This window comes from Oenanthe melanoleuca, chromosome 20 (assembly GCF_029582105.1).
Source record: "Oenanthe melanoleuca isolate GR-GAL-2019-014 chromosome 20, OMel1.0, whole genome shotgun sequence".
NCBI classification, from domain to species: Eukaryota; Metazoa; Chordata; class Aves; order Passeriformes; family Muscicapidae; genus Oenanthe; species Oenanthe melanoleuca.
The window spans coordinates 243,122-256,595 of NC_079353.1; the positions used below are offsets into that span (position 1 = coordinate 243,122).

The following is a 13,474-nucleotide window of genomic DNA, read 5'->3' on the forward strand; positions in this document are numbered from 1 at the left end:
AGCTCTTTAGAGAATAGGAAATTTTTAATATTATGCTACATAAAGTTGGATTTTAACCACACAATGTCATGAATCAAAGAGCAGGACAACTTTTCTTGGAGGAGGGAAAGAGGTAGAAAAAGCCAGTCCTCCAAAGATAAATCTATTCAATGATGTCCAAATAGGAGGTTCTGTTTCTTGAACAGCTACAAGAGGAATGGAGAGACAAGGGAGACAATGAGGTGAGTGTCCTTCATCCCGCTCTGTGTGCACAGCAGCGGCCGCCCGTGCCTCCTGTCCCAGTGCAGGCGATCCATGAGCGCCGTGTGCGCCCCTGCTGCCTCGCCTTCCCTTGCCTGGCCTGGCCTGGCCTTGCCTTGCCTGGTCATTGTGCCTGCTCACTGCTCACAACTTCTGCCCCTCCCAGGGCCTGTGACTCTGCCCCACACACAGCAATACACAATTACTGCCCTCATCACCCACGGAGCTGTGTGTCCTCTGACGTGTTTAAAGGATCAGAGGTACAATGTGCATTTCTGGCTGGAGTCTGAGCAAATCCTTAGCAGAGCAGAGCTCAGGCCAGGCCCGAGCCCTGAGAGCTGCTGTCATGTGCTGCACATTCCTCGTGTGCCAGGGAGGAAACACAAGGGACTGTGCCCAATCCCCACACCATGGTGTGATCAACTCATGATCACTGCTGCCCCAGGCTTTGCTTCCTGCTGACATAAATGCTCTTTATTAAGGGGAAAAGACTATTTTTGTTCAGAGACTGCTTTACACAACAGCTGCTTCTACCCTCAAGGAGTAGGGCTGAGCTTAGTTCACAGAGTCCCACAGTCAGCACGAGCAGACAGAGCTGCCTTCACCCAGAGCCCTGTGCTGTTCCACATCTGCTCTGGAGCTTCTCCAGAGCTTCTCCAGCCGCCCACCCTTGCTGGCTCCAGGGGCTCCCACGGCTGTTCTGCCCCCTGGCTGGCCCTTCACCTCTGCTGCCTTCCTTCTCAAAAACCAGTGTCCATCACAGCCAACAGTTTCGTTTTGCTTGAGTCTAGTCCAAACCCCTTTCTCAGTTATAAAGAACTAATTTACTGACTGACAAATTCTACACTGATTTTCTTGTATGCTGTCTGAAAGAGACAAGAACTGCATTGGAGCAAAAATATTAATATATTGTTACTTCTCTATTTGTACAGAGATTATGAAATGCCATAGCTAGGTTTGGGTCCCATCCTTCAAACCACACAAAAGGCTTGCAAATTAGACAAAATTAGACAGAGAAAAAGCAACAAAAATTAAAATATATATCACTCCCTAAAGCCAATAATAAAAAGCACCACACAACAAGCCCCACCCACAAAAAAACACGCCACCCTTCTCCGTCACCCCACCCTCCAAAGAACATTGCCAAACTAAAAAACCCAACCAAAAACCTGTCCAGCAGTTCAAAACTGCAATGTCATAAAACCTGGGAAGCCATAAATAGAATTGAAATTTTATGATCACCATCATCTGAATCACTGCTCTGTCTCCATCATTTGTTAGTTAAAAAAACCCAAACAGCTTCATCAGAAGGTATAACATAAAGTCATCTGTTGCAGGATGCCATATTTAATTGAAAAATATTGCAATGCTTAAAGTGGATCAACACTTGGAGATACTCTAGTGTAATATTCCTAATTAAGTAACTCAAATCAACTCCATGCCAGATGCTACTGTTCGGAAGAAGAACACACACGTACATATATACATGTTATTAATAAAAAGTAATTACAGTATTTAAAATATGTGCCTTACCCTACTTCTTCAGTTTACTTTCAAGCAAGTCTGAATTACTTTGTGCATATTAGCTTTATCAAACCCACCTACTCAGCTACACTAAATACTTACATTAGACAAGGTCATATCAAAGTTACCAGACAATCTGGATGTTCACAAAATAAAAACAAAGAGGAAAGTAGGTTAGCTTTGGTCTAAAACTTTTCTCAGCAGCTGGAATACAACAGTATCTGTTTGCCCTGGGAATTTGATAAAGAAAGATCCAACCCCCACGAATACAAAAGAGCTATTTCAGGAGCCATAACCGAAGTTCAGTAGCAAAGGGAGAGCAAACACTTAATTTGAGGGTTGTGCTATTTTTAAATCTATCTCTTTTTTTCCCTTGCTTGGAGAGCTCCATTTTCCTGGTCAGCGCGAACAGAATCCGCCTGTGCTTTCCCTTAACTGTTCTCATGTCTGAGACATTTGTGTCTGCTCTGGTAATTTCATGCTAGTCACTATCAAGCAAGTCTTGAATGGGGCACAACTTACTTGCTATGAATTCACTATCTTTGAGAATCAGAATCAACCAGACTTTATAATGGTCACTGATATTTTCTGAGCAGAACAACTCCTAGTTATGGTATTATCTCACTGACTGAAGCAGATTTGTTGCCTAATGGAAACCAAATTCCTCTTTGCTTTTTCTTAAAACTTTTATTTTCTGTCCAGGAAGCTTCAGCTAGTGAACAGTGTGTGATCTCTATCAGCCTGTACACAAGAGGAAATCCACAGCAGAATGGAATGCAGTCCCACAAGGTGCCCAGTGACGGTCCCTCCCTACAAAGCTGTTTGTTCACATGGGTGTGGGTCAGCTGCCCCAGAGCCAAGGGCAGGCACAGCGAGGGCAAATTCATTTCTAGCCCACTGTGGCTCAAAGCAAGAAACTGTTTCAGTCTTCATCTTGGTGGAATTGACTTTGGCTTTCAAAGAAAGGATGTTTGGTCCCCAGGAGTTTTGACATACGTTCATCACAGAATTCCTACTTTCTTCCAGAACTCATAAAGGGACCTTTCTTTCAAAATGAGGGAAAGTCCTTGCATTTTTTAAATTACTTTTGTTTTAGTAAACACAGTGTGACTCTGCTGAGGAAGAGAAGATTGATGGCTGTCAGCCACAGAGCATCTACGAGGCCACTGCGGGATATTCCTGCTCTCCCAGGAACTTCCTCCTTTTGCCTCTCCTTGTCCCCAGCAGGCAGGTGACACAGGCCTGACTAGAAAGGATGAGAGGCAAGTCAGCTCTCTGTAGATCTTTTATGCTTTATCTTCTAGGGTAAGAATACTAGCAAGGGGCCCAGTTAGGGCCACATAGCACAGTCATTTCTGGGCTGACACCCACCCATGGGGAACTCACCTGAGACAAACACAGAGTTTTCAAACAAGCTGCCAAACAGCTGGCAGAAGATAGAGGATTTTGATCACTACTGACCTGATCACCAGCAAACTAGACACCTTGTAATGAAAAACACATCCTGTTTAGAGTCCCCAGAGCCATGCAGCCCCTCAGAACACTGGCACAATGCTAGCTGAACACAGCTTTACAGGCAGTGCCTGAAACAGCCTGCACAGGCCTTAACAAACATCTGAAGAACACTGAAGTCAAAAGGCTTTGGTTAGTCACTAAGGCACCCTGTCTGCTCTACCCACACCACAACAGGATTTAGCAGCCTGCCAGCATCAGGCAGCTTCTTGCCTGTAACCAAAAAAAGCCATTTTCTTCAGAGAAGATTCAATTCTCAGAAATGTAAATCAGGAAAGCAATAGTGGCAACAAAAGTCAGGGCTAAAAAAAATCAGAATCATTCCAAGAATAAAACAACCATATGGAGAAATATTTTCTCTGGTTTACCTTGAGCAGAAGAGGATATTTGCAAATTCTCTGAATTGGAGTCAGCAGATAACCCTCTAATGGAATATCTGTTGTCTTTCTGCCTCCCAAAAGCATGCAACCCTATGATCAAAAAAGAAACAAATGTTACCTCAGACACAGCTTTCAGATGATTTTTAACATGACTTTGTGTTTCTAAAACATGTGTTTTAGAAAGTGAGAAAGCACTTTAACACACCTAGGGTACAGGAAACGGCACTTCATTCACCACTGACATACAGCCATCAAGTCTGCAAAGCTCTGCAGGCATCAGCAGAGGAAAAATGTGCTGTGGATTAACAATGGCTGTGCAGAAAGGTATCTTCTCAGAGAAATATTATACAGCTGGTGACTCAAAAATCATCCTAACAATACAATGGCAAACAGCAAAACTAGATGGACCATCACCTAAAACAATCCCATTTACCCCCACAACAGGTATGACCCGTTGTCTTTATTCACTATGTAAAGTTGTATACTGTTAGTCCAGAAAACTCTTGAAGGCTAAAATAAAGCCTACTAACCAAGAATCATACAATTAACTTTAGTCTGATTCTTATGTCTGAATTGAACTGGAATTGAAACAAATGAGTCATCTGCATAAATCCACCAATTCTCTGACAAAACATTATGCCTGAGCACAGCTGGACAAACAGCCAGCACACTGGCTGGCTAACAAGCACACATGGAACTTCTCAGCAGATTATGAAAATTAATTTCTCAGGATTCATACAGAAATAGAGTTTAAGAACAGGGTAGGGCACTGGGAAAGAAAAAAAGCCTTATAGTCCTTGATCTGACCTTAATTTGTAACAATAATCTGTAATCTTTGTGACAAATCAATACTGCCCCACTGTAAGTTTTTTACACTGATGGTTCCACTATTGCCTGCTGCCAGAGACAGGTAGTAGATTCAGGTGGACTTCAAGTCTATTTCAGATAAACTAGTCCACATTCCTATGCTCAACCATGAATATGGACTTTGCTTCAAAAGTCACTCCAGTTGCAAACCTGTCCTGTCCACACAGAAGCTGAACTTTAAATGAAGTTCAGGAAGTGCCTGCTTTGGGGCACCACCAGTAACATTCTCCCCTGTGAAATATGTGCTGTGGCTCAGACACACTCTGAAATTTAGTTTCTTGGCTGTAGCTCTACAATTCTCCTCTGCAAGGAACATTCACAGACATCATATATAAAAATCTCATTAGTCCAAACTGGTATTTTTACAGACAATTGTCTGTAAAATAACCTGTCCCCAGGCTATTCTAGATCTGTGGCATTGGCTACCCAGCTCACAATGCTCCCTGTCCAATTTCTAAGTCTCAAGTGACTCAGTCCTTCCCATCTCTTCTTTCAGCTGCTCTCTAGCTCTGGGCTCAAACATGCCCTTTAACACTTACTGACTTTTCAAACACATTCCCATATTCTATGTTTCAGCAGCTGTGAGGGGGCAATTGGGCCAAATCTATCCTCACAAGTAAAGCTACGTACTTCAGCTCTGCCTTCTCTGCATAGCAGCACTGTAGCACTGGTTTCAGAGGCAGATAAGAAGAGAAGGGAGGCCTGGAAGAAACTACAGCACCACAGCTAAACAGACACATCAGGGCAGCCCTTGTTCCCAGATTTACTGCCATTTTAATAGTCCCTTGGATTCAGGTGCTCCCCAAGCCACAGCAGACAGTGTGACATCTTTGATGTTCCTCATAACCAGTTTGCAAGCTGCTGTCTCTTACACAAACAGAACACTGTGTCAATCCAGAGGAAGTGGAGAGTGCTCAGAAGATTGGGAAGAGTGTTGTTTACATGCACCTTCTCTCCCCTTTCTCATTGGTTTCACCCACCAGAAGCATCCAAAAAAATCTCATGAACAAGGTAAGGGTCTTTTGGTAATTCAAAGTAATGGTTTGATAAGGTTCATTAAAACTCAGACATGACAAAGAGACTGCCTATGCAACAGCACGAGGGAAGGCTCCCTCTGAGGCCTGTATCTTGAGGCTAAAGGAATGCTCTGGCCCTGCTTGTGATGGATATTTATGTGGAAGCTTTCTTTTGCTGTACTACATTGGGAAAGAACAGACCTTTCACAGCAAGCAAAAAAAAAACCAAACAAACAAAAAACCAGAAAGAAAAGCAGGCCCTTTGCAAAAAAGACAGCCTTTATTTCACTTCACAGAATTTACTAGGGAAAAAGCTGATGTGATGAATTATTCCCTCACCTATGTGCCAACTCCATTACAAAGGACACACATCCATGGCCAAGAAAACAAGACATTCAAAAATCAAGCAGAATTGGGGTGAAAGTAAGGAGGAAAAACAACCAAGAAAGGAAAGAAAAGTAAGGAATGCAGAAGTAGAGGCAGAGCCCACTGACTGTTTCTCCTCCCAGCCCAGCCTCCATGGTGTGTTTGAAGGCTGGATGGCCACAGTCCCTCCCTGGATGGGCGTCAAGTTAGTTTTGATTTAAACAGCAATGAGGCACTCAAAATAATTCATCCACACTACATCTCTTGCCCACAACTGGACACCTGGAGGAAAGGATGTCAGAAGCAAGTCACATTTTTCTGATGAGCCTGCAAATGATGAGTTGGTCCGAGAACTGAGCAGGGAGCCAAATCCAGTGGGAACTAGCTTCAGTCTTGCTGCTGACTTATTGCATTACTCCTTTCATCATCTGTGCTTGCTTTATTCTGTTGGTTCTTTAAAAAAAAATCTTCCTTGCTTCCAGTGCAATTGCTCATGCTGGTAGTACTCAGCTGTGTGCCTCAGCTCATGAGTGATTCCAGTACCCCTGCACTGAGTGCTCCATAGCTGCCAGGTAACACCTGCAGCATGCCTGGCATTCCTGTGACACCAAGGAGTTCTCATGAGCAGAGGGCAAAGTCAGATCTTCCACTCAAGAGTGCTAGAGAAGGTGCTTACCAGCAGGAATGTTCTCACTGTCGGGATCTTGTTCAATTCCATCAGCAGTCTGAGTGCTTTCTCGTGGTTGCTACAGTACTCCTCATACACAAAGAATCTGTCTTTCTGAAAGGAAAAACAAAGTCACTTATTGATTCAGACACCACAAGAGAGATTATTTTGCCATAGTCTGTTACCAAATTCTTTACAAAGAGAGGTGGACTCCAAGTGACATTAGCACTGGAGTTCTCATGAAGTGTGTGACACTCACGTAATGTGAACAACGCATACAGCCAAGAACAATATAATTCCTGACTTACTCTATTGTAAGTTAACAGACACTTTTCTGAGCACTGGGACTTTCAGCACTTTTCCTCTTAATGCTTCACTGAGATCATAGGTACTCTTTCTTGAAAGGGATTTTGCAATCTTGGGAATACTTGTGCGTGTGTCAGGATATTCCATGGAAGTAGCCAGGAGCAAAACAAAGCAAGGGGGTTGACCATTCCTGCAGGAGGAGGAAAACCAGGTAGCTGGGAAGAATCAAGGCCTGAAAGAAGCTCTGAGATTGGGAGGGGAACTACAACACAAAGCAGACAGCTGGAAATCCCCTGCCTTTCAAGGGGTGAGAGCCCGGCCCCAGTAGCTTGGCTGGTTTACTTTGTGTTCTGAAACAAGCAGCAGACAAAACAGCTAGATGTAATCCTTTCTGTAACTGGATGAATTTCACCAAATACACACCAAATAACCAACCCATTACAGATACTAAAGGAAAGAAGGGTAGCTTCACAACTAGATTGAGCTACTAATACTGGGACTGTCACAGCCACCAGTACATGCTGGAATTAAATCCCCTATTAAGAAATGAAGGTCAGCTGGCAGGTCAGAGTCAGCAAGTTCTGCTCTACTGATCTCCAGATTCAAAGACAGTGCAAGTCCTTCAACCTAAAATGATCAGAGAGGCTGAACCCATTGCAAGCACTAGAGTGATTCACAAAAGAAGCAGGAACAACTATTTCCATGCCCGAGCAGATAAGGCAGAAGGCAAGTTGATCCTCTCAAAGCTGATAGGAAGAGCTGAACTTTCAGCAGCTATGTTCAGAGCTTCCAGTATTGCATTCACTAGAATAAAAGGGGGGCCATGAGATTGTACTAGGCTTTAGGCAAAATGAATGATTCAGATGCCAAAAAAAGCATAATTTTTGAGTGCTGCTCGCAATAGTAGCTTATTTCCTGGCTCAGGTTGGCTTCTGTGCCATAATGCAGCACCATGTGGAGGCACCCACACAAGCTAGTTTGCATATCAAAAGTAATTTCAAAGCATTAGTGTGGCATTCTACAGGGTAATATGTGAGGCTTTCCAGAGCTACCATCTCAGGGCACTAAGCCATGTAGCCAACACCTTCCAGAGTTTGCTGTTGCATTCAAAGCAGGATTCTAAAATCTAAAAATATTCTATCTGAACCTTTTAATCTCCCCAGAATATGGAAGTTAATTTTTTTGAGTTTTGATTGGAGTCCTAGCACTCTTAGAGCTTCCTGTGTCAGCTGAAGGTATTTGCAGCATCTAGCTACTTTAACACAGCTCAGAGAGATCCAAGGAAAAAACTCCTGCCAGCTGAAGTTTACCAGCAGGAAACCATGGGAATGCAGCTGCAGTCACTGGGTGTTTCCTTTGCTATTGTCACAAGGAAAAGATATTGCATTTATGTTAGTTTAGGAGAATTTGACATTCTGGTCAGATGTTCAATAGTAGATATACGTGTTCAGAGGCTGTAAAAATGCTCTGGGGTTTGGTTTATCACTAACCTGATTAATTTTTACCCTTCTTGCACTTCAAAAGAAAGAACTGAGAATAAATAGATATATATCCAAACACAAGAACAATGGTACAAAGCAAATGAAACAACAGCCACAAAGGGTATGGTGCAAAGAGCTGGAATGCAGATGTTCAGGACTTATATCCTTCACTGGCAGCTGCTCATATTGCTACTGGGGTGCAATGCTGGGAAGCTACAAAGAAACAAAAGCTTCTGAGCAGCAAATGCAGGAAAAGGCAGGCCTGGGTCACAGCATGATAGAAAAGACAGCAATAGGACTGCTGTCAGCCATAAAAACAGGAGAGTTAGAGAGTAAAACAGATAGAGAGGTTTTTCCCACATCTCCTCTCACCTCTCCTCAGCTCCCTGGATGCACACAAGCACCACGCTTGAAACTAAAACCAGCATCACTGATACAAGATCATCTGTTACAGCAGTGACACAAAATGTCACTGCTCAAGCTTCCGACTGCAGCTCTGAGCGCCTGCAGCTTGAGAGCCTATATTGAGATGATGACAAAATCCTTTTGCTAAAGCTCAAGACAGTACAACAATTATACACACACCAAAGTGCTTTCCTCAAGTCTTTTCCAGCTGTACCCCATGCCAGTGACCCACAAATATGAGAACTATGCTTAAAATTACTCTGTGTCTGAAGTGTTTCATTTCCTCTCTGGGTGATACTCAGTCCTGGGCTCTCCCACAGCCTGGAGAGGAAATTATCAGTTACATAATTAGAGATGTTAGCCCAGGAATTCTGAACCTACAGTTGCTCTAGGTTAAAGTGCAATTATGGTCAGAGACGTGACCAAAAATGGCACTGTCTTACTCAGCAAATCTGCTAGATACACAGCTAGGCCTTCTGTTTTGGTGACGGAACTAAGTCTGTACTGTTCTCAGTTTGGTTAAAATAAGTCTTTAAACCAATAGCTTATTCTCCAAATATGTCATTTTGGATTCATTAGTCCTGCCCACAAATTGTTGCCAATTTGAAAACAGTTTTGACTAGAAAAAAGCAAATAAGACATTTGAAAAACTCTAACATTTTATTTGGACATATTTTTAACAAGGTATAGAATTTTCTTGTTTCAAAGCAGGCTGAAGCCAACCTTGTCAACATCAAAACCCTAAACAGAAGACATAACTCTCAGCAAAACAATATCCCTGGTGACTTAGACAGTAAAACTGATCACTCATGCAATATTACTCCAAAAAAATGAGCACAACACACCTTTCCCTAGAACAAGTTTCTAGCTGCTTTTTTGAAACTTCTGGAACAAAAGCAGACTAATACTCAGCAATAAAATGTGATCAGATGGGTTAGAAGAAAAAAAAAAAATCAACAGGAAAGGGAAGAGTTTCTAAAAATACATCATTGTTTAGCTCAGTTTGATGTGGTATCCATTGTTCTAACCACATTCACAAGTTTTTTCCCACCCTACTTACAACTTTCATACAAGACACACATTGTCATAGTATTGCTAGAAGCCTTAGAGACTAGGGCTTGGTAAGGGGCCAGACAGCTTATGACAGGAAACTGTACTTTCAGATAGCATTAAGTCTTTGTACTTACAAATTTTAAGAAAACATTTCCCAGTTCATGCTGAGACTGGGGCTCTGGTTGCAAACAAAATTCCAGAGCAGCCAGGAACTCCTTGTGAACACCAAGAATGTCTTCAATGTTAGAAAATAAGATCTGAAATATAAGGAGAAAAGCATTACTAGTTTTTAATATGTCAGAGTTTTTTGCTAAGTAACACCAAAATACTGTGGAGCTCTAGACCTCCCACGATAGGATTCAAAGCTCAGACAGGGACTTGTAAAGAATGAATTACACTGTATTTGCCCCTTTCCTAGCCCCCTATAAAAATCCTTATTGGTTCTGAAGTAGCTGCTATAAATTAAGATCATCTTTGCAGACCCCTAAGCATGATAAATGCAAGCAACCTCTTTTAAGTCTTGAGAATATATCAATTCCTGGTTTATAACCAGTTTCTATGTGGTTTAGCAAGGGTAAACAAAATCAGGAATTCAAAGCCTTTCTGTGTGCAGGTTGCCAGGTCCAATGATGTACTTCTGTTACTCACAAGGATGGGCAGAGTATTTCTCTCAAACTCATCCTTCATGCTGACTGCACATCCAGAGCAGAGTCTGTTGCATCTTCCTTGTCTCTGCTTCCCAGAATTCCCTCCCCTTCAGGAATTCTGAGATCTGGTGCTGTGCACCATCATCAATGCCCACTTGTACCTCAGAGCTCCTTTCCAGCTCTCAAGAAGCTGAAAGATCCCAACACGCTGAATTTGCACTGGCTGAATCCAAAAAAAGGCCAGGGAGCTAGGATCCTTTCATTGCTCCCTAAAAAATTCCCATGCTAATTCAAGTGGAGCCTGCAAGTGTTCTGTCACATGGCTGAAAGTGATGTGCTGATGCAGGAGCCCTTGCCTTTACTGCTTTGCCAGAAGCTGTGCCAGAAGGGGATTAACAAGCAAGAGGAAAACATCTGTCAGGGATGATTTTACCCTTCAGGACCAGTCTTCAGAGGTGGTTTTTGATCCAAGGAATATCTGTGCAAGCTAATAAATTCTGAGGGGATCAGTAAAGCTCTGCTTGCAGCAAAATCTGCAGGCAAGAGTCACTTGAAAACCAAGGCAGCAGACAGACCTTGACTGCACATGCTCCTGTACCAAATCCAGTTAGCAGCCTTGGGCACATCCCCAAGTTGCACTGCCTTCAAACGGCTCCATCAGGGAAGGGACAGCCTAGCACAATAGAAACTCATCGGGAGAGTTACTCCCACATGAGGCAGTGAAGAAATTCTAACCAATTTTTTGCAATGTTGCTGCAGCTGTTAGTCTCTGGTGCTTAGCACTAGCTACAGGAGAAATATGCAAAATAATACTGGGGAAAATAACCTAAATTATCTTAAAAAGCACTTTCTCCTTTTGCTCAGAGGTGAGTGACTGCCTGAATGCCCTGTATTTTCCTCTAGGCATTTCTGCCACGTGAAGAAAGAGAGCAAAGGCAGGCTTCTCCTTACATAAACTGCCAAACCACTTTTATAGTCTCTTCTACTGTTGGCCACCTTACAGCTCTTTGGTGACTCAAGACACGTAATATCAGCATGCAGATTATCAGATGTCCCAACACCACCTTGCTTTTCCTGGCTCTACCAGCAAGATGGGAGAAAGGAGTGGGAAACACAAAACAAGTGTCTTTCACCTGCAGGAAACACACCTTACTTGGCATAGCAGGAGATGGAGGGTGGAAGGAGGAGACAGTATTGACTCTGGAAACTATGGACACATGAAAACTGTGCCTTGTGATTCTGTTTCACCAGAAATAGGCATAAGCCTTTTATTACTGAAGGGAAGCTTTCTTACTGAAAGTTGGCTATTGTGATAACAGCAATAAATGAGGTCTCACAGTGGCCTCTGAAAGACCCCCCAGGTATTTCAAGAATGACACAAAAATAAAGTGGTACTTCCCCAGAGGAGTATTAAGAAACTTTAAATACAAATTCTGCTGTACAGGATTTGTAGGCACTGCCTCTGATTATGTGGCCGTCCATTTTGATGATAGGAATAATGACAGAATAATAATTTTCATCAACATCAACATTGAGAAACAGTTGTGTAAGTTTATTTTCATGCAGAGCTCAGTTTTTGCACACTTCTATGTACACAAGATCTACTGTCACTAATCACTTGTCTACTTTTTCTTCAGCCAACCCTGAACTTACTTCAGATGCTAGATGGTGAGTCTTTGGAGAGTGGGGATTTCCAGATTTGAAGACAGCAAGAGGCTGAGCTTCACAAAGCTGCCAGCAGTCTTGTTCCCAGCCCTTTCCAATGCCAGCCAGTCAACAGCACACCTTGCTGGCCTGAAGAACTGGCAGCCAAGGCGAGGCTGGAGCCCTGCTCATCTGGTTCATGCAGGAAATGCAGGAGGCAGCAGGGGAACTGCAGCTCAGCAGCACTGTGGGTGTGACATCCCTCCTGTGGCTGCCTGTTCCCACAGGGCTACAGGGCAAGGCTGCTGCTGCTGGAGGAGCTCCAGGACCAAACAAGGGCACAAAAGCACTATCCAGTGGCAAACTGTGCCTGTCCCACTCACCAGGGCTTTCACTTGTGTTCCTATGCCCAGAGGGGTCTGATGTCATGTGCATATGTGTACAAGGTGAGTTTTTAAGCCAAATAACTACAAGAAAGTGTATTGTGTATTTATGACATTAATGAGCGACATGCACCCCTGTGACCACAGGAACTTGAGAAGCCTGTACCTCACAGTTCTCTATGTCCCTTAAGTCTTCCAGTGCAAAATTCATTCAGGAACCTCCTCACACAAGGGTCTCACAATATGTAGACCTCCCACAAGAACCCAAATTCCTTTCCACAAGAACATAAAGGAAAATTCCTGCCTCCTTCTCGAAAGCCCTATCAAATTTCTACTAGTAGAAAACAGCAGATGCAAATTGGCTAACTGAATACTGTCAAACAAAACAGACAAGGGCTGTGATTCCCTGCCTTCCCTCTCAAAGATATTGAAATGGCCCCTCTGTACTCCACTCAGCATTTCACAAATCTTGCCAAAAGTTAGTATCTCTGACAACACTACACTGTTGTCAGATTTTACTAAAATTAGCCAATGAGATGAAAAATTACTGGAAGATGACAGCTATAAGAATGGGCCAGCAGATTGACAGATAAACTGTCAACATGAGCTCCTTTCCTTAGGGAACCCACTTAATAACAAACATCAATATGACAAGAGGATATTTGATATTCATATCCCTGAATCTAGCCTTCCATTGCATCACTTTCCCTACCAAGAAAACAAGGAAGATAGAAGAAATACCTTAACATTCTCCTCTGTTATGTACTTCTCAGCTTTATCCACTGCATTCTGTCGGATCCGGTGAAGAAATGCCTGCAGAGATGAAAGATGTTTAATAACACTTTAACTCTTTTATTTCCTCTAGGCTCTCATCAACACAGTGTGGCTGGTTACCTTTAAGACTGAAAGAATGTAAATATTTAGGAACTGCCCACCACAGATGTGCAGGCGGCATGCAGGCACTACCAGAGACATTTCCTACA

At 42.9% G+C, this 13,474-nt stretch overlaps 1 protein-coding gene across 4 annotated transcripts in view; it reads right to left on the minus strand.

Moving 5' to 3' along the window:
* PREX1 (phosphatidylinositol-3,4,5-trisphosphate dependent Rac exchange factor 1) overlaps positions 1–13,474 on the minus strand; it is a 116,693-nt gene that overhangs the window by 51,343 nt on the left and 51,876 nt on the right. For all 4 annotated transcript variants that reach the window (XM_056507750.1, XM_056507749.1, XM_056507748.1 and 1 more), the window contains exons 2-5: positions 13,233–13,304; positions 9,952–10,074; positions 6,582–6,686; positions 3,645–3,746 (exon numbers count right to left, since the gene is read on the minus strand). In XM_056507750.1, coding sequence (XP_056363725.1) covers positions 3,645–3,746; positions 6,582–6,686; positions 9,952–10,074; positions 13,233–13,304 — 402 coding nt within the window. The remainder of the gene's footprint in view (positions 1–3,644; positions 3,747–6,581; positions 6,687–9,951; positions 10,075–13,232; positions 13,305–13,474) is intronic.